This window comes from Lepidochelys kempii, chromosome 6, assembly GCF_965140285.1.
Source record: "Lepidochelys kempii isolate rLepKem1 chromosome 6, rLepKem1.hap1, whole genome shotgun sequence".
NCBI classification, from domain to species: domain Eukaryota; kingdom Metazoa; phylum Chordata; order Testudines; family Cheloniidae; genus Lepidochelys; species Lepidochelys kempii.
The window spans coordinates 15,838,275-15,866,183 of record NC_136385.1 but is presented as its reverse complement, the minus strand read 5'-3'; the positions used below and the strand labels follow the sequence as shown (position 1 = coordinate 15,866,183).

General features: G+C 52.9%; 1 protein-coding gene across 1 annotated transcript; it reads right to left on the bottom strand.

Annotated features, from left to right (window-relative positions):
* Positions 1-43: 43 nt before the first annotated feature.
* On the bottom strand, positions 44-27,907 carry CD6 (CD6 molecule). The gene is given in 14 exon segments (XM_073350602.2): positions 44-2,116; positions 3,078-3,179; positions 3,785-3,946; positions 4,336-4,461; positions 5,679-5,783; positions 6,966-7,085; positions 7,689-7,829; positions 8,471-8,539; positions 8,986-9,285; positions 9,801-10,109; positions 10,775-11,131; positions 11,997-12,074; positions 27,686-27,817; positions 27,820-27,907. Coding segments are annotated over 14 exon segments (2,187 nt in total). The 3' UTR covers positions 44-2,018.
* Between the last annotated feature and the right edge of the window lie 2 nt (positions 27,908-27,909).

The window sequence follows — 27,909 nt, the reverse complement described above, 5'->3', positions numbered from 1 at the left end:
CCATTCTTAAAAGTTTAAATAAAGAGATTCTCCTTCCAGCCCCTCTCGTTAAAGCCTTTTAATCTCACAACACGCCTTGCAATGGTGCTGCCACATGGGAGAGTGAGGGAGCAGCCGTATGCGGCAGCCACATGCTGCTCCACTATTTACACAGTGCTTGTGCTCCCAGATCCTGGAAGATACATTCATTATTGCCATCCTTCCATGCAGCTCTCCTCTTCCCCCACCCCCACCCCTGCTCCAAGAATGGAGGGGAAGGTTTCAATTCAGGGTCCCAGGTCCATGTTGCAGGGAATTGTTAGCTAAATAAAATGCCCCCGGAGCAAACCACAGAGGAGTGTCCCGGGGGGTGGATGAACAAGCATAGGGCTAGGAGCTGCAACTGACTCGGTAGGTGGCCTTGATCAAGTCATTTCATCGAGCCGTGCCTCACTTTCCCCTCCATGTAGAATAGAGATTGGAATCCTCAGCCACCTGGCAGGGCTGTGGGGAGGATCAGTGAGTGACTGCAGGGAAACTTTACAGTTCCGGGTGCTCGGGGTTCCCCAGTGAAAGCAGCCCAGAGCGTCTCATTCTCACTCTTACAGCTGCTCAGAAGTCTCCTGTCAACACAGTTCTTTTGGTGCAAAAAGGGCTTTCCCCCAGCAGGGGCCGGTTCTGTTGAAAGGTTTTGGGGTTTCGTGGGGGAAAGATAAAGATTCTGTTCAATGAAAACCCAGGAAGATCTCAGGGAAAAATGTCGATGAAATTTTTTTTTTTTCTATTTTCATCTACACTTTCCAAGGAAAAAAAATCCCTAAAAGCCTTAGCCCTCCATAGAAGGTTGGAGCCAGTCTCTTCTCTCCAGTGACAGCTTTGGAGGCGGGTACAGCATGGGCAGCAGCTGTGAATCCCCTGGCACTGCCAGCAGCCCCTCGCTTGGGGGAGAGGGAAGAACCATCCTCCATGGCCTCATTCATCACCCACAGTTCTTCAAAGGATATTTTGCCCATTGACAGCACCTTCTGTCTCAGGATCTCAACACTGTTCCATTAATGCAGACTTGCATTATCCCCATCTCCAACAGGGAAACTGGGGGATGGGGGAGGTGATTTGGCCGCACTCCCAACAGCGAGGTAGCAGCAAGGCCGGGGACACAAACCAGCCTTCCTGAGTGTCAGGCACTGCCTCAACCACAGGCTGACCTTCCCCTCAAAGCCAAGGGCTTGGATTTCATAGGCAGCCCCCCTGACAAGAGAGAGCCATTGCTGGAACCCAGGTATGGAACATCCCCTCCTAGCTGCTTCTGCCCAGTGGGGATGAAGCCAGAGGCCTGGGGGAGCTACCCCCTGTGCATTGAATCTGAGCACCCCAGTTCCTGTCTGCGGGCTAATCACTGGGGACTGGTTATTGCTGCAGGGAATCTACATACAGAGGATTGAACCCAGCCCCCTAAGTCACTGTCCCAAAGGGAGCCAAGCAGTCTGGCTGCTCCCCTAGGACTTCTGACCTCCAGCTTATCACCCCTAGGGCTCCAGCTAGATCTCTGTGCTGCGCCCATCACCGTGTGTCCAAGCACCTTTCCCGGCGGGGAATAGAGCCCACGGCCCTGGCAGCCATCCTGGAGAGCTTGGCCTATGTCCTGAGCATTGAGGATGGAGTCCCGGACACCCCCCAGACACCAGGGGTTCACTTATGGGCCTGAGTGGTCAGGGCTAGCTGGGCATCAGCAGAGAACGTGGGCTGGGAAGAGGATGTTCTTGGGAAGGTCTCCGTGGATTTCTCAGGGTCAGAGCTGCCAGTGGGTAGAGGAGTGCAGCTCCTTCCGAACCCATGGGGGCTGCACTGGAAGATGCTGGTCCATTCAGGGCTGGTTCTGGGACCCGCACAGAAACCTTCCCCCCATGGCTGAACTTGTGCTAATCAAACACACGCAGTGCAGGGATGTGAGGTTCAATTATCACCCACTGATTTGCTGTCCTCTGTGTTGAAGGCAGGAGGGAGGTCTGGAGGCACAGACTTGCAGTGACATCCCTGCTCTAGTACGCCAGGCCTTGGACATCATCGTAATCGCTGCCCTCTGAGTTGTCGCTCCCAGGCTCACAGCTCCCCAATGGCTGGGAGACAGCCGGCCAGCCTGAAACAACGGATCCCATCAACTCCCTGCCTCCCTCCCTCCGTCCCCACAGCCACCTCTCCTCCCTGCCTCCCTCCCTCCGTCCCCACAGCCACCTCTCCTCCCTGCTTCCCTCCCTCCGTCCCCACAGCCACCTCTCCTCCCTGCCTCCCTCCCTCCGTCCCCACAGCCACCTCTCCTCCCTGCCTCCCTCCCTCCGTCCCCACAGCCACCTCTCCTTCCTGCCTCCCTCCCTCCGTCCCCACAGCCACCTCTCCTTCCTGCCTCCCTCCCTCCGTCCCCACAGCCACCTCTCGTTCCTGCCTCCCTCCCTCCGTCCCCACAGCCACCTCTCCTCCCTGCCTCCCTCCCTCCGTCCCCACAGCCACCTCTCGTTCCTGCCTCCCTCCCTCCGTCCCCACAGCCACCTCTCCTCCCTGCCTCCCTCCCTTCGTCCCCACAGCCACCTCTCCTCCCTGCCTCCCTCCGTCCCCACAGCCACCTCTCATCCTTGCCTCCCTCGATCCCTACAGCCACCTCTCATCCCTGCCTCCCTCCCTCCATCCCCACAGCCACCTCTCATCCCTGCCTCCCTCCATTCATCCCCATGCTCACCTCTCCTCCCTCCCTCCCCAAAGCAACCTTTCCTCCCTGCCTCCCTCCATCCACACAACCACCTCTCATACCTCCCTCCATCTCCACAGTCATCCGTCTGTCCCTCCCTTGGTTACTCACTCTCTCTCTTTCTCCACCCCCTCCCTGCTGTTGATCTCTATCCGTTCCCTTTCCTATTCCTCTTTTGCATTCTCTTTTTCTGTCTTTGTGAGTGGACTGTAACCTGATCTGAATCATGTTATCTCACATGAGCCCCCGGAATTAGGCTCAGCGCTGTTGGGAACACAGGGCCCCTGCCTGCTCCACACTCAGTAGGTCTGCAATTCCCTCCCCATGCTCCCTCCATCCTCTCCTCTCCTCTCCTCACCCGATGTGTTCCCTGGCTGGGCTCCCTGGTGTTCTGTGCTGTGGAAGTTTTCATACCATTCTCCGGATGAGGTGCTGGAGCTGTCGGCTCCGGAAGGCCCTGCTGGAGACAACCCCGGACATGCTCACCCTTCTGGTGCAGAGGGTGAGGAGCATTTCCAGGCTCCTGGCAGGGTAGTGGGAGTGACTATCCAGCAGAGAATCCAGCAGGAGTGACTATCCTGCTGGAAATCCAGCAGGAGGGGACAGAGGTTGTTTCCCATCAGCTGTCTCAGTCCAGACCAGGTCATCAGCCCTGATGTCCCCAGAAAAGAGATTCCCCGTACCGCAGGTCAGGGCATTGTCAGAGACTTAATGGCCCATGGGTGACCTTTCCCTGTCCCACCGATGCACAGAGAAGAGTCTGGAGGCTCTGTGGAGGCCTTTCTCCTGGAGATTGTGAGGGATGGCCAGGGCCCAGCACACACGGAGGCACTGTTGGGCAGGTTGGGGCAGAATCATTGCTCCTGGGATGATTTTCCCTTCTACAAACAGAAGGGGTTGGATTTTCCAGTCTTGGATCTCAAGCCCAGCCCAGACTTCCCTCCCTTCCCCTTTCCTCTCCTGGGGCAGGAGAGGATGTGCTGGGATGTTGCTCCTCAAGGGCCAACGCTCAGAGGTGGTCCCACCGGCCGTCAGAGCCAGCAGGTGCTGGCCCATCTTGCTAACCTTGGAAGGAGAGCTGGGAGCCACTGTTGCCCTGAGCAGGAGGCACTGGCATTAAGAGGCTGCCGGTGGGAGGAGGGGCTGGGTTGCCCCACTGTTGCTGCCTGGTGGTGCCGTTATTGTAGTAGTTGTCCTCAGAGGATGAGCTGGACTCAGCGGGGAGCTCTGCAAGAGAAGTGGCCTCTCCATCAGCCTTCCCACTGGCCAATGCCGGCAGTGCCCGAGCCTGCTCCACCCAGGGGGGCTACAGAGAGCCCCCTGGAGCTAGATGGAGGGTTTGCAACACTGCCCTGCCCACCTAGCCCCAGTACCCGGGGTGTGGGGAGAGCTGGGAAATGGCCCACCCTTGCTCTGCCCCAGCAATGGCCCATCAGCCAAAACTCCACTCCACCCCATGCACTGGCATAAGCCAGACAGAGAGGCGAACACCAGGGGAGCTGATGCCCCAGCTCTAGCATTGCCCCTGCCCACCCCAGCTGGGGCTTTGGGGCCCCTTTCCTGGTACTGTGCTTCTCATCCTTATCACCCATCCAGTCAGCAGCACCAGCTCTTACCCTCGCAGGGTCTTTGTTCTGGCTGGCCCCAGGGCTCCGGGCCCTCATTCAGCACCTCCTGGCCAGGTGCCGGGGGGAAGCCGCTCACAGGGAGGGTCTCGTCCGCTGCTCGGTGCCGAAGTGAATCTGCAACCAGAGGCAAAGGGTTCCAGCAAACCTCGCCTGGCCCAGCATCCTAGCGGGGTGAGCTGGGAGATCACCACTAACAGTACTGCCTGACCTGACCTGCCCCCAGCTCCCCTTGACCCCAGCCAACCCCATACCCCCTGATCTCTGGATCCCCTCTGACCCCAACCAACCCCTGTGGCCCCTACCCCCACCCCCGATCCCTCTGACCCCACCCCCATATATCCCTGTCCCCAATCCCTGTTGGTCAGGATTGAGGGGCACTGGGGGAGCTGTGGGGTGGAGAGCCCAGGGCTAAGATAGCAGTGGCTATGGGTAGGGATGGGGGGCATTGGGGGAGCTGTGGGGTGAGGAGCCCAGGGCTGGAGCAGCAGTGGCTGCAGGTCGGGATGGGGGGGCACTGGCAGAGCTGTGGGGTGGGGATCCCAGGGCTAGGATAGCAATGGCTGCAGGTCGGGGGGTGGGGGGCATTGGCAGAGCTGTGGGGTGGAGATCCAAGGGCTAGGATAGCAGTGGCTGCAGGTCGGGATGGGGGTCACTGGCAGAGCCGTGGGGTGGGGATCCCAGGGCTAGGATAGCAGTGGCTGTAGGTTGGAAGGGGGGGCATTGAGGGAGCTGTGGGGTGGGGATCCCAGGGCTAGGATAGCAGTGGCTGCAGGTCGGGGGGTGGGGGGCATTGGCAGAGCTGTGGGGTGGAGATCCAAGGGCTAGGATAGCAGTGGCTGCAGGTCGGGATGGGGGTCACTGGCAGAGCCGTGGGGTGGGGATCCCAGGGCTAGGATAGCAGTGGCTGTAGGTTGGAAGGGGGGGCATTGAGGGAGCTGTGGGGTGGGGATCCCAGGGCTAGGATAGCAGTGGCTGCAGGTCGGGGGGTGGGGGGCATTGGCAGAGCTGTGGGGTGGAGATCCAAGAGCTAGGATAGCAGTGGCTGCAGGTCGGGATGGGGGTCACTGGCAGAGCTGTGGGGTGGGGATCCCAGGGCTAGGATAGCAGTGGCTGTGGGTAGGGATGGGGGGCATTGGGGGAGCTGTGGGGTGGGGAGCCCAGGGCTGGAGCAGCAGTGGCTGTGGGTCAGGATGGGGAGGCACTGGCAGAGCTGTGTGTGTGGGGGCAGCCCAGTCTGGCACAGGGCAGTGTGAGGGAAGGCAGGGCTCCATGGGGAGGCAGAAGCCCCAGGCTGCGAAGAGCCTGCATGGTGCAGGTTGGGGGTCGCTCACTGTAGAAGGTGGAGAGCGCCACGGGCGGCTTGCTGCTGAAATCATAGTGTTCATAGTCGGAATCGGAGTCCTCGGAGCCAGGAGCGGGCACAGCCAGCGGCTCTGCTAGAGGGGCATGAAGGGAGCGGTTACCGGGGGACCTGCCTGGACCATGCCTTGCCAAGTGTGGGGCAGTGCCTCCTGCCCTGCCCAGACCTGCTGGCTGCTCCCGGGGCTCAGCGCAGTGCCCCAGGACAGGTAGGGACGAGCCTGCTGGAGCCCCACTGTGCCACTGATCAGGAGCCGCCTGAGGTAAGCCCGTGCCCCAACCCTGAGCCCCTCCCAAACTCAGAGCCCCCTTCTGCACCCCGAAGCCCGCACCCCCAGCCCAGAGCCTTCACCCCCCCTGCACCCCAACCCTCTGCCCCCGCGCAGAGCCCCCTCCCTCTCCCACACACTGAACCCCTCATCCCCAGACCCACCCCAGAGCCCTCACCCCCTCCTGCACCACAACCCCCGCCTCAGCCTGCAGTCCCCTCCCACAGTCTGAATCCCTCGGCCCCACCCCCAGCCTGGACCTCCAGCCTGCACCCCAAACCCCTCATCCCCTGCCCCACCTCAGAACCAGCACCCCCAGCCCTGAGCCCGCAGCCCTTCCACACTCCAACTCTCTGCCCCAGCCCAGAGCCCCTTCCCGCACCCTGAATCCCTCATTTCTGGCCCCACCCCAGAGCCCACACCCCCATTTAGAACCCTCACCCCTTCCTGCACCTCAACCCCTTGCCCGAGCCCAGTGAAAGTGAGTGAGGGTGGGGGAGATTGAGCCACAGAGGCAGGGGGAATGTAGTGAGGGGGGGTGGGGTCTCGGGGAAGGGGCGGGGCTAGGGTGTTCGGGTTTTGTGCGATTAGAAAGTTGACAACCCTACCAGGAAGGGCTGAGAGGCAGGGAGAGGTGTGGTGAAGGGGAGGGGCAGAGACAGGTTGAAAGGCAGGTTGTGGGGAAGAGTCAGGATGTGGGGCAGGCAGGGAGGGGTGTTGGGGGGAGGAGCAGAGAGTGTGGGAGGGGAAGGGGAGGCAGGCAGAGAAGAGGAGGGGGGGCAGAGTTTATGGGAGGGGCTGCAAGGAGAGGGGAAGGTGGGGTGGGGACAGAGAGGTAGGGTATGGGGGAGGGGAAGGTGAGGTGGAGGCAAAGAGCTTGGGTGTGAGGGGGTAGAGTGTGGGAGGCTATGGGGGAGGAGCAGGTTGGTTGGTCAGAGAGGTGGGGTGTGGGGAAGGGGCAGTGGGGGCAGGCCAAGCAACAGCTGCTACCTTCTGCTTTGGGGGTCACTTTCCTGTAGTCATTGGCACCCCCTGCAGGCATCTCCGTGCCCTGTGCGCTATGATTCACCAGGACCGGGGCAGCTAATGAGGAAGAGGACACGGTGTGGGCTGCAAACAGAGAGGGCGAGAAAGGAGATGGGTTGCTCTGTGAAGCCGTACAGGGCCTGGCACAGCCAGGCCAGGGCTCCCCCCACCCCCATGCTGGGAGGGGGTCCGCACTAGTCCAGCATGCCCCACAGGTCCCGTCTAGCCCTATGCTCTGGTGCTGGGCTGGCTCCCCCTTTCATGCTGCAGGCTGCCATTGTTCTGGTGAACTGCTCTGCTGAGCATGAGTGACACCCTGTGCGCTGCCTGGACGTTCGGGGACAGGACAGCAGCCACGGCGAAACAATCCTGAGCCCCTGAGCGGGTAACCAGGGCCAGATCCTGGTGTAGATCAGAGCAGCTCCACTGGGATCGGGCCCATGGACTCCAATGGAGCTAAGACCGATTGACACCAGCAGGGGATCTGGCCCCGTTCCATGTCACCCCATGGCTGGGTGCTGCCAATGGCCTCACCCTGGACCAGTGCTTTGGCCTGGTGCAGCCCCTGTGATGTCACTCCCCCGTGCAGAAGGGCCTGTCTGACGCCTCTTCATGGCGGGCCATGGCTCTGCCTGGCCCTGCAAGTGCCCAATCTCACTCTGGCAAAGCCCCAGGCAGCAAAGCTACCGTGTTTTCTCCTCATCCTCAGAAGGGCGGCAGTGAAGGCCAGCACGGTGACCAAGAAGAGAAGGCTCAGGACGACACAGAGGAGGAGGAGAGTCCAGTTCGAGAGGGCCTTGGCTTCCCAGCATAGTGGCTCAGCTGTGCCTGGCAATGGGGTGGGGGGAGAGAGGGAGGGGACAGACAGATGGACAGACAAACAGACAGCAAGTCAGAGAGGCACACTACACAGGGGAACTGCCACTAGGGCCTGGCACAGGGCCCCATCCCTGCTGATGTCAGGGGAGTTCCCAGCACCGTGCAGGACCCCAGCTCAGGAGCTCTCTGGGACAGGCTGTGGGCTGACCCTTGAGCCTCTTCCTGGCCCCCCAAACTTGGCATGGGGGAGGTCGCAGGAGGGGTGGCAGGGCCGACTCCCTGGTGCTCTCTGGGCTGTGCCGTAGCAGGGGGAAGCCTGGGAGTGCACGCAGTGTAGGGCTCTGCCAGGGGTGGGGGCACTGGGTATGGGCAGAACTGGCGCGCTGACAGCAGGTACGCAGGAGGAACTCAAAGCCAAGTCCCCGGCTCTCGGGGGATCCTTCTGAGGGGAGGGGGGCCTCTTTGGCTGCCCACTCTGGGGAATGGGTGCCGCCAGAGGAGAGTTGCCCACGGTGCAGTCACCCCGGAGAGGTTTGCCCTACAGCAGGGCTGGCAAATTTCCCCTCCCGCTCCAGTGGAGGAGGGCTCATCTGGGATCTGGAGAGAGGCACTGCAGGAGGGCAGGGAGGGTCTGCCCCCCAGACACTCACTTCTCCCGGTGTCTGGAGTCATCATCTCCAGGGGGGGCACGGCAGATGTGTTCAGCAAGCCCAGCGAGCCTGGGGGCACCACAGACAGAGGGAGAAGAACAGTCAGCTGGGCTGGAGGGACAGACCCATTCAGAGGTGGAGACCCTCCCCTCTCTCACTGCCCCCCCCATCCCCTGGATTGCCCCCCTCATCCGCTTCCTTCCCTCCCCTCTCCTGCCACCCTGCCCATGTCCCCTGGATCACTCCCCACATCCGCCTCTTTTGCCCCGTCCCACCTCCCCATCCATCCCCTCTATCATCCCTCATGTTTGCCTTCTTCTCCCCCCGGTCCCTGGCACCGCTGGCATACGTATGGCCATGTCTCCCTCTTGGTCTCAAAGATTACAATGCGATGCTGCTGCCTTGTCCCTAGCTCAAGCCTTAGCAACGCGTGTTCTTTCTCCTGAGAGTTGCAGGTTCGATCCCTGCTCGGGTCTGTCTGGGTGGGGGTTGAGTATGTGAGGAGGCAGCATTACCGTTGCAGATCAGGCCGGCAGCCTGGGACTGGTGGCACAGGTTCAAGTTGTTGTAGTGCCATTGGCACCAGGACAGCGAGGCCTCAGTCCCCGAGCACAGGTAGTTCATCCTGCCCTCCTGCGTGTGGTTGAAGCTCAGCTTCTGGACAGAGGGGCCACAACCCAGCCACTGGCACAGCACGTCCATCTCCTCCTTGTACCAGGTCCCGTCGCACACCATGTTCCACACGCCCCGGTAATAAGCTTCGACGCGGCCAGCGCAGGCGTCCCTGCCCCCCAACAGGCGCCACTCCTGGTGCTCTGTGCGGAAATGAGGGGGGCCACAGGTCAGCAAAGAGGGAACAGCCTAGGGGTCCCCACTCTGATGCAACACAGACATTAAGGAGCTGCCCACGATGGAAGTTTAGACCCCTCTGCACCTGCAGCCAGCTGGAGGCAGGAGGGATTTACCCCTTCCCCAAGCTGCCAGAGTCTAATTTCACTGCCCATCCCAGAAAGACAGACAGAGACAGGAACAATCCATCAGACAGATGGACATGCAGGAGTGCTCTAGTGGACAGACAGAGAGGAGCTCTCCACTGGATGGACAGACACACAGGAGTACTCTGACAGACGGACAGGAGCTCTCCAATGGATGGACAGACAGACAGGAGCACTCCTTCAGATGGACAAGTGGACAGACAGATGCTCTCCATCAGACAGCCAGGAATCCTCCACTGGACAGAGATGGACAGTAATGTTCCACCAGACAGACAGGTGGGGGGTGTTCCACCAGACAGAAGGACAAGTGCACTCTTCTGGATAGAGGAACAGACCTGAGCACACCACACCGGCATCTTCTTTATGGCCGCAGTCATGGCTCCTCTCAGCTGGACAGTCCCACAAGTAGGATTCGTTCCCAGCACAGCTCACCTCATCCAGGTGGATGGGGCCTGTCCCTTTACGGAAGAAGGAGGCCACTGGAGCCTGGACGGCCCAGCCGCACCTCAGCTGCTGACATACCACCCCAGCGTCATCCAGGTCCCAGGCGTCGTCGCACACTGTGCCCCAGACACCGTCCGCCTCAACCTCCACGCGGCCCTCACAGCAACTGCCCCCGCCAACCAGGCGCACAGAATGGGAACCTGGCAGAGAGGGCAAAGGGGGAGTGAGCATGGCTCAGAGAGGGGCTCTGGGAATGGCAGAGAGAGAGATAGGCACAGGGAGGGAGAGAAAGGATGGATGAAGAGGTATGTATGGGGGATGGATCTGCTCTCAATGGATGGTAGGTTATGTATGGAGATGGATGGATCTAGTCTCAATGGATGGATGATGGGTTATGTATGGGGATGGATGGATGGATGGATGGATGGAGCTGGTATCAATGCATGGATAGGTGGATGGATGGATCCATGGAGCTGGTTTCAGTGGATGGGTGGATGGATCTGGTCTCAGCTCCATCAGTCATTTAATTATTTATCAGGAGCGTAGCATGCAGGGGCACTCACCTGGGATGCTGCGATGGAGTTCACAGGTGGAATGACCTGCTGGCCCTCTCAATTTTCTAACCTGCAAGGTGTGGAGGGGCAAGACTGCCTCATGGGCCAGAAACAGGCAGCTGGGAGGGCTGGGCTTTGGCCAATGGGCAGGGGCAGAGCTGGACTGGCCTCACCATGAAGTATGGATGGATGATGGGGATAGAGAAGCAGCAGCAAGAGGAGAGCAGCCAGCGTGCATGGATGGTTTCCCATTGGAAGCTGCTGATGGCTAACCCGGGCTCTACAAGACATGGGATGGATCCGTTTCTTACCTGTACAGGTGACGCTGGCCAGCTTCTCACTACAGCACAGCTCTGACACATTGCACTGCTTCCATGTGCTCTCCAGACCCACGCAGTGGATGTGCAGGGAAGGGCAGAGGCTCTGAGAGGACAGGTTGGCTTTCTTTGTGCGTGTTGACCTGGGCGGGCACACAGGGCTGGGGATGGGTCTAGCAGCTGTCTCCTTTGCCTCCCCACAGTGCAGCTGTCTGCAGACCACGTGGGAGGCCTCCTTGTCCCACATTTTCTGGCAGACTGGCATCCACCGCCCATGATGATGGACCTCCACGGCACCACTGCAGCGGCTGCTGCCATTCACCAAACGGACGGATCCCTCTCCTGAGAGGCCTGCAGGGCAGCACACATTATTTCAGAGATAATCCATGAGATTGGTCAGAGCCATATGGGATCCTGCGTAGCGGGGTGGCTGCCCATAAGGGGTGGGGCAGAGGGGTGGCTGCCCATAAAGGCATGGGGCAGGGCTCAGGGGGGCATAAAGCCTGAGCATGGGGCAGCATGGGGGGGGAGCCCATAAGGGCCCGGTGTGGGGCAGCGCTGTGGAAGCTGGTGCAGAAATCCCCAGCTCCGGCTAGTGGGAGCAAAGGGCATTGGCTGGGCTCAGACGCGTGACTAAGCCCGCGCCCTTTGCGAGCGATGCTGAATTCTTTACAGGTGGGATAGGTGCACCACATGCTGCCGCCCACGCTGCTTCCTTCCTCTTCAATCCAAATGTCACAGACGAGCGCGTGAGCACCCCATGGTGACCTCAAAAAAACAGCTCTGAGCTACAGCTACAGGCTAGCTGGTCTCAGCAGTGAGGAGTCCCACCAAGGCACAAGGAGTGCTGGGCAGCTGTCATGCATAACCTGAGCACCCCCATCTCTCCACTCTCCCTTAGTATCGGGGATCACTGTGCTACTGCACGTCCTAACCTGGGCACCCCTCTGGGTACCCCCATCTCCCAGTGCTGCTGGAGCAGCTCACCCATCACAGCCTTTGCTCCATCTCCTCACTATGATGGAGTCAGCAATCCCTCCCTTGGCAGACCCAGCCTCGGTGCTAGAGATCCAGGAGGCTACACAGTCTTTGTGTCCATCACCTTGAGTAAGGACCCCCCCTTGGTGTCTGCTGCCCCAAGTCCTGTCCTTTCCATATGGAGAGGGTCACACTGAGCACCAGGGGGCTTCCCCCAGCCTCCCCGCTGTGTCCTCACCTGGCTCTGCAGACGTGTTCCCGTGTCCACCATGTGTGATGTTCCAGGGGATGGCAGGGGACGTTGTATTTGCCTGGACTGGAACAAACATGGAAACTGTTAGAACGGGATGAGATCTCTGTCACCGGGGTGACTACTTAGATCCAGAAGAGGAAACCACCCTGAGCAAATGTCTAGGCCTGGGCTGAATGGCTCCATTCTGGAGAAGCATCCACAGACTCTGGAAGCTGATCTGAACCTGGGGCCAGTTATCCAGGTTACTCAGTGAGGCTGGCGATCTCAGGAGAACAGACAGTCTAGCTGAGAGATCTCGGGGACCTCTGGCCAATGTAAGATTCCTAGCCATTAAAATTGCTGAGGGATCTCTGGGCCATGAGCCATGCTAGAGCAATGAGTGAGGTACAAATGCCTCGATAGATGGCTGGACAGACAGAATCAAGTGCGATAGAGTAGATTGCTGCAAATGTGGAGCCAGTCGGAGGGTATACACCACCATAATGCTTTAGCGTAAACACTCACTATGCCGATGGGAGTTCTCCTGTCGCTGTAGTTAATCCACCTACTGGAGAGGTGGTAGCTGAGTCAACGGGAGGAGGGATAGCTCAGTGGTTTGTGTATTGGCCTGCTAAACCCAGCATTGTGAGTTCAATCCTTGAGGGGGCCATTTAGGGATCTAGGGCAAAAATTGGGGATTGGTCCTGCTTTGAGCAGGGGATTGGATTAGATGATCTCCTGAGGTCCCTTCCAACCCTGATATTCTATGATTCTATTCTATGATGGAAGAATTCTTCCATCAATCTAGCACGGTCTTAGCTATGTTAATGTATGTTTTCAGTGGCTGGTCATTTCTTTCTTGTTCTGTGGGAAGGTCTCACGCAACCAAAATGCATCAAGATCCAATAATATTGTGGGGGAACCCATCAGTCTGATGAGCCCCACTTAGCTGAAGGTCTTGGAGGACATCTGAAGCCGTCAGATGATCAAGGGGATCAGATCACCTGAAGAGCTCCTAAACTCCATAGAACTACAGCCAAGTTCCCAAGCTCCACCAGAGCAGAGTGCTCTGAAGCTAATGAAGCCTAGGGTGACCAGATGTCCCTATCATATAGGGACAGCCCGATTTTTGGGTCTTTTTCTAATATAGGCTCCTATTACCCCCCACTCCCTGTCCTGATTTTTCACACTTGCTGTCTGGTCACCCTAATAAAGCCAGCCCTGGTAACAGGAGTTTGCTTGGTTAGGGCTCACCTCTGTGCATGTGTTATAGGGAGCTGGTGAAAAAAACAGCAAAGCCCAACTGGGGCTCTGAGCTGCTGGGAAAGTCATGGTAGTTGAATGGCACAGGCTGGGTTACAGGGGAAGTGACATGGCAACCAGTTCCCGGAAAAGACTCACCCAGGCAATGTCTGTCGATGTGGCTTCCCTGATCAATGCTACAGCGAGCCCTGTGCTGACACAGCCTGCACATCTACACCCCTGCCCTTGCATTTCGACAGCACCACACTGAGTTCTGCTGGTGTAAATCAACGTAGTGCCATTGACTTCACTAGAGCAATGATGATTCATACCAGCTGAGGACTTGGCCTGGCATCCTTTTCCCCCTTTAGCTCCCTCCAGCTGGGACGGCCTCCTCCTCTCCAATGCAACCAGCAGCCGGGCTCTCCTTCAAATCCCCCTTCCCAGTCCTCTCCCTTTGGCCCCATCCCCCACTCACCTCACTCCTCTCATCACCCTTCGACTAGGCTCCCGGTGGGATCTCACCATAAAGAAGCCTGTTCATGTGAATGGACAATGGGATTCCTCCCTATATCAACTCTAACAAGCCTCCTGCCAACCCCCACCACTTGGAGCAGGCTGTGGTACCCTTTATTCCCACTGAGCCATACCTTGGATGGCCCACTGACAACATGTAGAACCAAGAGTGACCCAGTGGGAGTAGGGGCATCAGGACCCAACCCTCTGCTTTGATATCCCATCCCTTCATTCCCCCATCCACTCCAACCATTTGAATTTTTTCCATTTCAGTTGTAAGCTTTCTGGAGACGGGATCATGCCGTGTCTGCAAAGGGCCTTGCACAGCAAGAGAGCGACGTGAGGAATAACAGCAACTGTCAACGTCTCATCATCATAACAGCCCATTTTACGATGACGCAGTGACAGACAAGCTGGTAGAGTCTTTCCTTTTCAGACTATTTCCTGATCTGCAGAGCGTCTCCTTGTATCTGTTTTTGCTGCCCCGCCTCTAACAGTGTTCACCGGCTCCTGTTCGTACTGTACCTACCACAATGGGCACCTGGTCTATGATAAGGGCCCCTGTGTGCTAGGGTAACACAAATAATAATCAAAATAATAATTATGGCATGGAGGGAGGGGCCTTCCTAACCAGATCTGGGCAAATAATGGATTTTTTTATTTGCTGGAAATTCTGAATAATTGGTCCCCGGAGTGGGGGAGTGGGGGCGGGAAGGGATTTGATTCAGTTTGAACCAAAAATAAAAAAAATCTGCAAATCAAAATGTTTCACACAGAACTATTTTTCATAGATTCCAAGGCCAGAGGAGACCACTATGATGATCTAGTCTGACCTCCTGTGTAACACAGGCCAGAGAACTGCCCCAAAATCATTCCTAGAGCTTTTTTTTTTTTTTTTTTTTTAAACATCCAATCTTGATTTACACATTACCAGTTTGGGGTAGAATGAAATGTCTGGATCATTTAAAATGGTTTTGATGTTTTTTTTAAAACATAAAATTAAAGGAAAGTTGGAAGAAAAAGTCATTTTGAACCAAAAAATTGACACATTTCAATTTTCTCTGAATTTTTAAAGTATATTTTTTTCCTGACTGAAAACAATTTGGTGAAAATAACATGAACTCATGAAAGGTTTTGGAGTTATTGAATTTTCGTTGTATGCCATAAAAAGTTGCCAATGAATAATTTCACCCAGTTGTGCTCCTGACCCCTGTTGGGTCACCAGTGTATGCCCTGGAGCGTGAGAATGGAGATTCATTCCTCAGATCATTTCATCCTAGCAAGCAGCACAGCAGATGCTGTTCTGATGCAGACAATGCTTCTGACAAACTGGGGTTAGACTTTAAAGGATGCAAAAGTACCTGGCAGAGACCAGGGAGATGAAGTAGTGGGTGAGCTCTGGGGTTTATGGGAAATAACCCATCTTTGCATTGACTGGAAATCCAATCCATGCCTTCCTGTTTGACATCTATTGCTATGACCCTCAATCTCCTGTGAAGGACTTCTCCCTGATTTCTAGCATTTTAATTCTGTTCCTCGACCCCTTTCTCCCATCCCAATGCTCCGGCACCCTGTTTGTTTAAAGACTGGGGCCAAAGTTATATTTCTTATTTCTAAATTGTATCCACATTGTGTAGCTCCATTTCCCTGCTTGTTCTCTCTGTTCGGATGCCTCACTTTCTCTCCCACAATCTCAGAGTGAGAGCCTTCTCCTTTGCATCTGCTTCCAGCTTTCCTGTAACTCTCCACTGCATCATCTCTTAGCTGAAAGCGCTTCCTTCCCCCACCATACTAATGATAAAGGCTCTGGGAAACCAGCACTCAGGACACTGAAAACCATTCTATGAAACACTGTTAATCGAGAAGAAAGGATGGAATACAGGGATAAGAATCTTCCTTTCTCCATCTAGTCTGTCAGTTCTTCTGGGCAGGAAGTGTCTCTCACTATGGGTTTGTGCAGCACCAAGCACAATGGGGATACAGAACACAAATACTAACAACAATGTATTACACACCTTCCTGGCATCACGTAGTGAGTTTCCTGGCAGCAAGGCATGAACCGCATGCAGTCAACAGCCCTGTATAGAACAAGAATCGTTCCTGCACAAATGCAACCTGAGCCACCCAGGTGGAAATGATCATCTCTGAATCTTTGAGATTCCTGACCTCTCTGAATTGACTCTGCAGCATGGAACAGAATCTGCTCCTGCAGCCACGGAAACACACTGCATTCAACAGGGGGTTGCGTGCACACTCGGCAAGGTAGCGTGAGCACGAATACGCCTTTGAGGATTAAAACAAAGTCAGGGCTCTCCCAGAGCTTTGTCGCTTTGCCTTGCGGGGAAAGGAGGACAAAGACAGCAGTGACTCGGGAAATTGTTCTGATTCTGCTGATGAGGAACTGAGACCTCGCATTGACTTCGCCTATCTGTCTCCCTTTGGGCAGAATTTGGAAATAGAGCGCACAACTATTCCTGGCCTCATTTTCCTCCGCATGCCAGGCCTGATGATTTGCGAGTCAGACTTCATTTCACACACAAGAATTTCCTGAATTCTCATTGCTGGGAATGACTGATCTCTCTTTTCAGCTCCACTTAGCTTATTCTGGGGGTACTGTGTCTTTCATTTTCTTTCCCTCCTTGTTATTCCCACTCGTAACAAGACTTTCCCTTGCTAGGACTTTCGTCGCCCAAAGATCTTTAAGAACGCAAATGGATAAAGTCCTCCCACACGCTAGGTCGAGTGTCATTATCCACAGGCAGGAGGCCAGGCACAAGAACATAAACTCACCAATTAATTAACTAATTAATAATTAAGAGGAGCCATGACTGAGTTGTTAAGGTTCTTGATTACAACCCTGAAGGACGTGGGTTCGAGTCTCGCTTGATCTCACACTGAAACGCCACCTCCAGTTCACTGAGCTGCAGAATGGGGAGCTGGCCCATTGGGTTAAGGCAGCCAAAGGCAATTGGACATGATCACTCCTTTGTGCGTGAAATTAACATGATTTAACTGCATCAGCCCAATGAGCCATTGGCTCAGGGGAACTTTGATTGTGCTGTGAAGACAAGCCTGGAGAGGTTAAAGGCCTGTTCCAAAGCTCACTACAGTCAGTGGGAGCCTTTCCAGTGACTCCAGCGAGCATTGGATCATCTCAGGTATTTTGCCCAAGGCCTAACAGCAAGCGAGCTCCTGACTCCCAAGCCTGGGCTTTCATTCAGCCTCTTCAGACCATTCTGCTTCTCCTTCCGCTGAATAGCATCCCAGTGGGCTCAGCAGAGTCCGAGGACTGAAGGGGAATTTGCACCTGCTGGGGATCTGGCCCACTGACTCCCATGGAGTGACACAGCCTTCCATCAGCTGGGGATCTGGCCCACTGGGCTTACATGGAACTACAGAAAAGTGCTACTCAGCATGAGTAAGTCTTTGAGACAATAACTGTTTTCTGTAGCTTAGCAGCATGGCCCAGAGTGGATCCTATTTCCTGCTGACTTCCCTGCCCTCCCCCATATCACCTCATTTCTCCAAAGCCTTAGTCTCTCTGCACCTGCATCTCTGCATAACGGCCCCTCGAGCTCTGTGTGTCAGATCAGCTAGGTGCAGACAGAGACTCCTTTTTGAGAGGAATCTAGAGGAGTTGGAGCAGGGCCAGGCTTAGAAAAACCACAGCTTGGCTTTGACCAATGATCAGAAGTGGGAGGCGGGATGTGGACTAAACCAAGGTCCAGGGAATGGAAAAAAAGGGACCTTAATTCCGGAATGTTCATGATGCGCTTGGATATGATGAGTGCCAGAGAAAAGCCAGTGAAATATACACACACAGAGGAACATTCGCAGGGAGGATGTGTTTACGGCATATGCACCATGGAGATAATCATTATCATCATTATCCGCACTTTTATAACCCTTTTCACTTAAGGCTGTTGTATTGCTTTAAGATTTTTGTATTATTATCATGATTAATAATTATTATTATTGTTTACGATTGAAAAATTTCCACCAAAATGTTTTTCCAACTGAAAACTGGGTTTCTGACTGATTAATTTGTGAGTGTGTGTAAAGTCTCTGCTTTCCTTTTTTATTTTTATTTTTATATTTTTTCATCAGAAAACTGAAAATTTTTGGCTGAAACCCATTTTTTTCATTTTTGACAAAAATCAAAGTTTTCCATGGGAAAATTTCATAGATTCGTAGACTCCAAGGCCAGAAGGGACCACTATGATGGCCTAGTCTGACCTCCTGTATAACACAGGCCATAGAACTTCCCCAAAATCATTCCTAGAGCTGAGTTTTTAGCAAAACAACCAACCTTGACTAAAGAATTGTCAGTGCTGGAGAATCCACCACGACCCTTGGTAAATTGTTCCAGTGGTTAATTTCTCTCACTGTTAAAAATTTACACCTTAGTTCCAATCTCAGTTTGCCTAGCTTCAACTTCCAGCCATTGGACCATGTTCTACCATTCTCTGCTAGACTGAAGAGCCCATTATTAAATATTTGTTCGTTATAGACTGTGATCAAGTCACCTGTTAACCTTCTCTTTGTTAAGCTAAATAGATTGAGCTCCTTGATGTATCACTATAAGGCATTTTTTCTAATCCTTAAATCATTCTCATAGCTCTTCTCTGAACCCTCTCCAATTTATCAACATCCTTCTTGAATTGCAGATACGTGAACTGGGCACAGCATTCCAGCGGTGGTCACACCAGTGCTAAATACAGAGGTAAAATAAACTCTCCACTCCTCCTCATGATTTTTGGCTTATGATGGCACGATCATCTCAAGCAGTTTGAAATGCTGTGAGCCAGATCCCTGGCCTTTTCTCTGAGCTCTTCAGACAAGGCAAATAAGCCAGAACTTGCCCTAAAGGAGAAGCTAGGAGATTTATCTAGTGTGCAGGAACCCCAGGTGGCAAAGAACCACCGGCTTCCCAAGTCAGGGGCAACTAGGGGTCTTGCTTAGGGTGGGAGGGAGTAGGGACAGGAGGTTCTATAGAAGTTGACTCTTGTTGGTGGGCACACAGAGGTTCAGAGATTAAATGACTTGCTCCAGGACTCATAGAGAATTAGTGGCAGAGCTCAGAATCAAGAACTCTGGATATCCAGTCCCTGTTCTATATGCCAGACCAGCAACTCTCAACTAATTTTTTTTGGGGGGGGGGGGCGGGTCTGTGACCCACCAAACAGCTGAAAATTCATCCCATCACCAACTGTGTTTCAAAAGCGACTGTGACTTAGATTTTAACCAAACCATAGTGCAGCATGGCCAATCCAAGTCTTCAAAAAATAACCACCATGCCCCATATAATGAAATTGGCTTAAAAATCATGAGATTTTTTTTTTAAAAAAATCCATTTTAGGTTCTTTAGATTTGCTTTCTTCATTTATGAACTTTTTGGTCGCATTTTCAAGCTTTTCTCCTCAACTGTGAGCGTTAGCAACTTACTTTGCAATGAAAGCTGAGATTCTCCCAAAATAACATGACTCCAGGAGCTTGGAGTTGAAGAAAAATAACTACTTTTGCAAGACTGGCAATCAAATCATGAGAATTGACAACACTCACTAGAACCATAGAGTTTAAGGCCAGAAGGGACCACCAGGGTATCTGGTCTGGCCTCCTGCAGATCACAGGCCACCATCACCCCTTACCACCTGCACATTAAACCCAGCAATCGGAACTGGACCAAAGTCTTACAGCCCACAGGAGACTAGACTGTTATGTGCCACAGGCAGAGAATAGGAAGGACCGAGGTGCCCCAGTGCCCAAGGCCCCTGCAGTGGCAGGGAAATGATTAAGTGAGATACACCCAGAAAATCCTGGCAAGTGACCCCACCCACGTGCTGCAGAGGAAATTGAAATCCCCACGGTCACTGCCAATCTGACCTGGAGGAAGACTCCTTCCCATCCCCACAGGTGGTGATCAGTCAGAGCCTGAGCACATGAACAAGCACGAGCCAGCCAAGCACCTGAGAGAGAGAATGGTAGGTGCCACACCTCATAGCCCTCTGAACCCACTGTCCCACCTCCAGCCATGACCATCCTTGATGCCTCAGAGGAAGGAGATACAAAACCTCCCAGAACACACTGCGGTGGGATCCCTTCCTGACCCCTGCAGGTGGCTGGCTGAAACCCTGAAGCATGAGTTTTAGGAGCAGAAGATGTAAACCGAAGTGAGACCCAAAGCTCTGGAGCCCAGCCCCCCACCAGCACAGGCAACCCTGTCATACAATCACACTCATACATTAGGCCAGCTCTCTCTCAAAATAAATTAAGAGGTTTGCCTCCACAACTGCTATTGGGAGGCTGTTCCAGAACAACACCCCTCTGATATTTAGAAACCTTCTAATTTCTGGCCTTAATTTATTCATGTTGATGAGGCACATTGGGTCAGATCCTCTGCTGTGGTGTTGAACTGCATAACTCTGTTGAAGTTGGTGAAAACCAGCTGAGGATCTGACCTCGCATGTATTCACTAGGTTGTCAATTCCTTTCACTTAAACTCCACTAGAGATGTTGGAGAAGGGGGAATCCATGGATGACTTTCTTCCGTTTTTCATTGAAATGTTGCAATTTTCCAAGCAGGGACAGTGCTGGTCGGAAAATGGAAACATTTACCCATCTTTTGTCAAAATCAACATCAGAATTTTCCACCCAGTTCTAGCCACAACCCAGTTAGGATGGGTCATGACCCACTTCCGGAGGGTGTCTCACAGGCTGAGAACCTAGGCATCTGGTGGTAAGCTACTCCCTGGCATGCAGATAGCTACTCTTGGACCATCACTATATAGACTAGGTTTGGTGGGGTTCCTTGCATTTTCTTGGCTCTGCTGCCCTATGTAATCAAAGTGACCAAATAATTGACACGCCACAGGCCCTGATCCCACAAACACCTAGGGATGGGCTTCACATTAACCATGGGACAACTCACAAGCTTAAAGTTAAGCAGGTGCCTAAGTGTTTGCAGAATCGGCGCCTGGTTCGTTGTGACTGAATTGCCCTTCATGTTCAGAGTGTGTTTGGCAGGGGGAGGACAAATAAAACAGATATTTAGGTTCCTAATTCCCATCAACCTAACTCCCAAGGTATTTGGGGGCCTGATCCTCAGCTGGTGTGAATCATCATTTTTTGGTTTACACCAGCTGCAGCTCTGATCCACGCAGTCAAAGCCACATGGAAGGGCTCCAATAACCCAGCGTGTGGGCTGCCTGGATTGTATCCACACAAGGCAATCTGTGCACCAGGCTGCAGACATGCTCTGGAACCACACTGGAGCCGCTGCTGGGAAATGAAGTGAGACTCTCCAGCGTGTTCAGTTAAGTCCTCCTCCTCGGGGAATCACAAGCGCTAACCCAGTTAGTCACTCATCAGGGAGAGTGGCTACAATAACCCAGTGACACAAACATGTCAGCAAGTGGCACAGACTCCTCGTGCCACTGCAGCCAGAGCTCAAGAGTGAACTGGGCAGCCAGGCACCTCTCATTTAAAGCGCCCTTGGGTGACAGTCCTGTGTAGCCTGGGCCCCCTGTTGAGGGACACTGTCATGTGTTAGATACGGGGTGATGACGTGATAAGAGTCTGGAAGGATGGACAAGGGATCCCAAGGATGGGAGATGAGGGAGTGGGAGAGATTGCTTCCAGAAGTCAGCTGTGCTGAGACAGAGTTACGGCCTGCCACTGAGAAAGGAGACATTGCAGCTACAGATATAAAAGCAAACCTTAGAACGGTGAGGTCAGCTGGGCAGTGGAACTAACCAGCTGCCCAAGCCCGGCTGAGGTTATCCCAGTGGCCCATGCCAGTCAGAGACTGCCTAGGTTATCCACTCCCTCTTCCGACTCCTACCCAGCATCAGGCGCAAACACCCGGCTCTGTCTGCTGATGGGTTTCCAGGAGGAGAGGCATTTTGGAGGTGGATCCATGGGGGTATAAGCAGTGTCACATTTGCCCGTCACACAATGGACCAGAACTTGTGGCCACAACCTCTGTGCCCTGCAGCAATATTAATGTAGTCGATCACCATGGACACCCGTGGTTCCCATTCCCAGCCCCCACACAGACAGATCTACACTTCTGGCTGCCCCTCTACCTGGCTACTCCTGGACTCTGGATCCCTGACCCCCTACTGCTTGGCTCCATGGATCCCGTCCTGTCACCAAGTTAACTCCCCCTTGTTGGAAGAGCTGCCAAGCAACAGGCAGCTGCTGGCAGGTCCCAGCTGGTCAGGGAGCCAGAAAACAAAATGCCGGGCGCGTGGCTGCAACAAAATGGCCGACTGCACAGCGGAAATGCTGAACTCCAGAATCCCCCAAGGCCTGGCTGAAGAGGATGGGGCAGTTCACACCTATTTTTTCAGGCTCTCGGCACACTCAGGTAAAGCCTTCACGTGCCGTTTCTTTTCTCCAGAGCCATCCAGTCTTTTGGGGTTTAGTTCTGATTATAAGCTGATTTAAGCTGTTGCCAGTAGCCTCAGGTGACAGAGCAGCGGGGGATCAATCATCAGCCATAGAGAATCCCACTGAGATACTGCCAAGCAAGGAAACTGACTGGCAAAAGCAGACTGACTAAAAGAACAAAAAAGATACCAGATCATAATGTCCATCTCTGCAGTAACTGTAGTGAGTACGTCACACTGCAAAAAACCCACAGCAGCCGCAAGTCTCAGAGCTTGGGTCAACTGAGTTGGGCTCATGCTAGGGGGCTAAAAATAGCAGTGTAGACGTTCCCCCTCAGGCTGCATCCCAGGCTTTGAGACGCTCCCTCCTCTCTGGGTTTCAGAGCCCGGATTCCAGCCCAAGCAGGAATGTCCACGCACCTATTTTTAGCCCTAAAGCACAATTCCAAATCAATTGCCCCTGTAGTGTTGAGCCCTGTGAGCCTGAGTCAGCTGCCTCAGGTCTTTTTTTGCAGTGTAGACGTACCCTCAGGCAGGAATTTCTGCACTGGTGACGCTTGGTTCCCATCGCTGGTATTATCCTCACGACCTGAAGGGTTAGAAACACTCTTCTTTTTAAATGACAGGTTTCAGAGGAACAGCCGTGTTAGTCTGTATTCGCAAAAAGAAAAGGAGTACTTGTGGCACCTTAGAGACTAGCCAATTTATTTGAGCATGAGCTTTCGTGAGCTACAGCTCACTTCATCAGATGTTTACCGTGGAAACTGCAGCAGACTTTATATACACACAGAAATCATGAAACAATACCTCCTCCCACCCCACTGTCCTGCTGGTAATAGCTTATCTAAAGTGATCAACAGGTGGGCCATTTCCAGCACAAATCCAGGTTTTCTCACCCTCCAAAAACCTGGATTTGTGCTGGAAATGGCCCACCTGTTGATCACTTTAGATAAGCTATTACCAGCAGGACAGTGGGGTGGGAGGAGGTATTGTTTCATGATTTCTGTGTGTATATAAAGTCTGCTGCAGTTTCCACGGTAAACATCTGATGAAGTGAGCTGTAGCTCACGAAAGCTCATGCTCAAATAAATTGGTTAGTCTCTAAGGTGCCACAAGTACTCCTTTTCTTCTTTTTAAATGACAGCCGTGACTCTGGAGCAATGGGGTGAATGCTGGGACAGCGGAACCCTGGGATGCAAGCAGGGGCTTTGGTTGTAACCAGGTGAGATGGGACGAAACACAGCAAAGCAAAAGCTAGGCTAGACAGCAGGAAATTGCCTGCTGCAGGAGAGAGCTGTACAACTTTGCAGTTACCTCTCAAGCAAAAGTTCAGTTCACGCCAGCTGAGGATCTGGTCCATAGACACAAATTTTCAAAAGCAGCCACTGACACCGAGTGCCCAGTGTGAGGCTGCTACAGGGCCCCAGGTCTTAGCCACCACAGCTCCAAGGGGCTGTGTCCAGTTGTACGCCCAAAAACGGAGTACATAGCGGCCACTTTTGCAGCTGTCAGAATCAGAGATGGAAGAGCCAGTGTGCGCCTCATTATTAAATCCACCGATGCCAACAGACTGTGCCCTTAGAAAATGGCAGGTGGATGCCCAGCTGCCTTTTGATTTGCAGGCAGCTGCTCTAATTCGTGCCCGCGCCTGATGGTGCATGAAAAAAATGACAGCACCACCAGCAAGGCTGGTTTTAAAAAATCAGGTCACTTCATCCACTTCCAGACAGCACAGGTCTAGCCCCTGCTTCCTTGAGTGCTCTGTTCACTCCAATTATTCCAAGCAACAGGACTTCCCCTGGGAGGCAATTCCACAGCTTAATAAATCTCATTGTTAACATTGCTTTATTTTAGGCTAAACACTCTTATCTCATTCCCTCTGGGTAAGCTATGCCCCTGGGGCCTTGTATCATTTTAGTTTTGTCTCCTTCACTCTAACCTTGCTGGCTTTCCCAGGATCTTTGTTGATATAACATATACCAACAAACCATTTTATGGAGGGTTTTTAGCAGGGAGTAGACAGTTTGGCTGAGCTAGAGACTCTCCAGCTGTGAATGCTTTGATGTTTATCACTAGAAATGCTATGCTGTCTGAATTAATTATTCTACTTCCTCACTGCAGGGGATGTAGGCCGATGGCTAAAGTCAGGGTATTTCCACAGCGATGGGAAGAAATGGTTTTCTTTGGCCGGGGAAAGGACACAACACAGAAAAATCGCCGGCCGGCACCCGGTGTCTGAAATGGACTGCACACAGCAAATCTGATCTGATCCTTATCCCCTTATTACCACCCCATGTTATCCACATCAGGATGGCCCAGTGCTTAGGCTACTAGCCTGTGACTCAGGAAACTCTGGTTCAATTTCTTATTCTGCCACAAGCTCCCTCAATGACCTGGAATAGGTCACTTTGACTCTCCATTCCCCCTCTGCAGAATGGGTACAATAGCACATCCCTACCTCCTGAGGTGTCTGTGGGGATAAATATATTAATGACTGTGAAGTATCCAGATGCTATGGTGATGGGGGCCGTATATACATATTTAATCCACCTTCGCGGGAACTGTCAGCCAGAGGAAGATATTCAGCATTTGGCACCTTCTGTATAATATGGTGACATATTTCTGCTCTTGTGCTAAGATGGCGCCAATGGACAGATCAGAGTGAAGGTTTTCTTAACGCAATTGTAAAGAACAGCAAACTATTGTATGTAAAGGTCAAAGGAAAAATGGATCCCCAGTATAACTGTTGACTTCAAAGGGTTTCTATAACCTGCTGTTAATTTGAGAGATTGTGCAGAAAATGCGGTATGTACTTGCTATATTCCAGAATGCAAGATCCTTTCCATATGGACCAATATATATTGAAATATAGATACATAATAATGTTTTATAATATATTTATTATTCATTGTCTCTAAGCATATTGAAGAGGCTATAATAAGGCTAAGACCCATGGGAGTTAGGTGCTTAAACACCTTAAAAACCTAGCCCTACGTGTTACCATGAAAGCTATGTTATGTTGTTAGGGATATAAAATGCATTTAAAATTAATAGGATAGAATTAATCCTTCTCTTGCCAAATATAATATCTAACTCAACAACACCAATTATACAGGACCAGGAGCGGGTAGGTGATTTTTCTACAAATGACTAAAATGGACATCACACCTGACATTAATCTCACAGGGTGATGTTTAGTTGAATAATGATTTGAGGAAAGACAGCAAGTATTATTGTTGCTAATCATTTCCATAGCGCTGGAGTTTTATACAACGGATCCCTGCCCCCAAAGCGCTTATTAATCTGATTGTTGATGTATTGATTTTGTTAAATGAGTGATGCCATGTTTACATTGGGATACCTTCATCGAGTGCGCCAAAGTCAATAGGACAGACATGGTCAGTAGTTTCTTACTCTGAGATGATTTCATGGAAACAGATGATCAGAAGAAAATGTCGAGGAAAGCATTGCCAGAATTGAGTCCTATTATTATTTCTTAAATATCCGATCATGGCTTTGCTGATACAGTATAATGAGCCTGATCCTTAGCAGGTGTAAATCAACACACTCAATGAAGCTAGATCAGTTTACACCGTAAGAGGATTTGGTCCCTTGAGACTTCACTGCATCAATAAAGCCATTGCAGGATAGTTAAGAAATAATAATAGGACTGGATTCTAGCAACAATTGTTTTCTTCTGAATGGTCTCCAGTGATTAAGTGATTAAGAATAAAGGACAGAATTCAACAGACACATGGTGATCTGGGGCAGGGGGGTGGGGGTTAAAGTCAGGCTATTAATAATAATTAATTCATTGTGAATTTAGTGCTGGGAAAAGGCTCTAAATTTACAGCCCTGGAGACTGAATTCGTCTAGTTATGCAGGTTCAGTAAGGGACCAGCAATAGGGCTCAATGCTGATCTTTAGGGCTATGGAAGTTCAGGCTTCTTTCTATCTACTGAGCGAGGGGGAGAACCAGCAGCAGTTGTGATGGGGCGGGGGGGAAGAAGAGGTTGTGACATGGAAACTGTCTCACTGGGAAGTGGGATGAGACTCTCCCTCTCCCCCCGTCCAACAAAAATAATAAATTCATTTCCCATAAAATCCTCATCAGCATTCATTTCCCAGGGCCACGCCCGAAGATCACTTTAAGAGAAGACTGCTCTAAGAAAAGGTGCCATGCTCCCAATTACACAGGGCTGCAGCGAGCAGCAAATAACCTGATTAAGAAGTAAAACAGGCCGTGGCAGTTGGCACAGTTACACAGGAAACAAACAATACCACAATAATAGATCAATCAATAGTAACAGTCTGAACAAGAGGATTTATATGCTGGCTGGGGCGGAGATCTGTTTTGTATAAAGTGCCACACGCATTTCTGGGGCTGGGTGAATAATAAATAATGACGCTGATGCTATATGGTGCTTTGATTAATTTAATTAGGGGCCAGATCCCCGGCTAGTGTAAATGGCCGTAGCGCCAGCTCTTGGGTAGCGCTATGCTGATTTACACCAGCTGTGTGCCTGGCCCTTCATCTGGAAAACACTAGATCCTCTCAGCCTGAAGGATGCCCAAAGGGACTGCGATGTGTGGGGAGCAGGAAGGGCCTCCCTAAAGCAATCAGTTCTGCACTGGGGACCCCGACAGAAATTGCTCGGGTGCCTTGTCCTCACTAGATTGCGCTACACGGGGCCCGACTGTTCTACGCTTAGGTGGTATCCAGAGAAGAAAGGGCGATGGCTGCTGATATTGATAGCAAGACCCCCACAACAGAGCATAGCAGTAACATAACACCTCTGCACCTCGCCGGCGTCCTCTGGAACATGCCCCTCTGCGTGAGAATGGCCATTTCTAGAGCCACATCTCTCTGGCAATCCCCACTGCGAGCCTGTCCCTAGGCCCGGGTAACCATCCCTTGGCCTCGCCGATACGGCTCTACATTCAGTCTCACCTCCCTCTGTACCAGACGGAGCCCCCCAGTTCCACCTCAGGACCCCATGGCCACCCTTCCCTATCCCAGCTCTGTCTCCAGGAGTGGGGGGGACAGGAGCTTATCTGGCCTGGCTGCCGCACAAGGGTCAGGGTTAGGTGCCACGCTAAGCTGGGCTGGACAGCATTTCTGCAGGCGGGAAAGAACAGGACATCCCCAGCCAGATCTCTTCCCTCCCACCAGCCCTTGCTGGGGTATTTGCTGGGAAGGGATGAGGGGGCTGGCTCTGCAGGGTGCCATGTATCCTGGGAGGGGGTGGAGGGAAAGAGGAAGTGGGTGAAGAAGAGGGGATGGGGCCTCACATCTCGCCCACCTGACGGCAGCTTAGAGACCTTCCCCCCGCTGTGCCTATGATGTGGGAGAAGGGAAGACTTCAGTCCCCAGACCTACCCCAGCTGAGGGCCTGGCCCAGAGTGCGTGCAATGCAGAAGGCTGAGAGGAAGGGCCGGATCCTACAACAGTGCTTTGGCCGGAGAGCTCGGCCAAGAGGCTCAACCCATGGGGATCCTGGCCCAGAGAGAAGGGAACGAAGCGGGGATGGAGAGAGGGCTGGGTACCTTGTCTGGGCGCCATCAGGAAAAGAGCCACCAGAGATACCCACAGCACGTCCATCACTGTCACTGGCACAGGCTGCAGCATGATCGCATTATAGGCTGGGAAGGGAGGGCCAAAACCAGGCTCTTTCGTCGTTCTCTGTCTGGTGTGTGGCTCCCACACAAGACTCTCTCGCTCTTGTTTTCTGGCTTGTGGTTGCAGTCTCCAGGAAGCCAACTCAGCATCT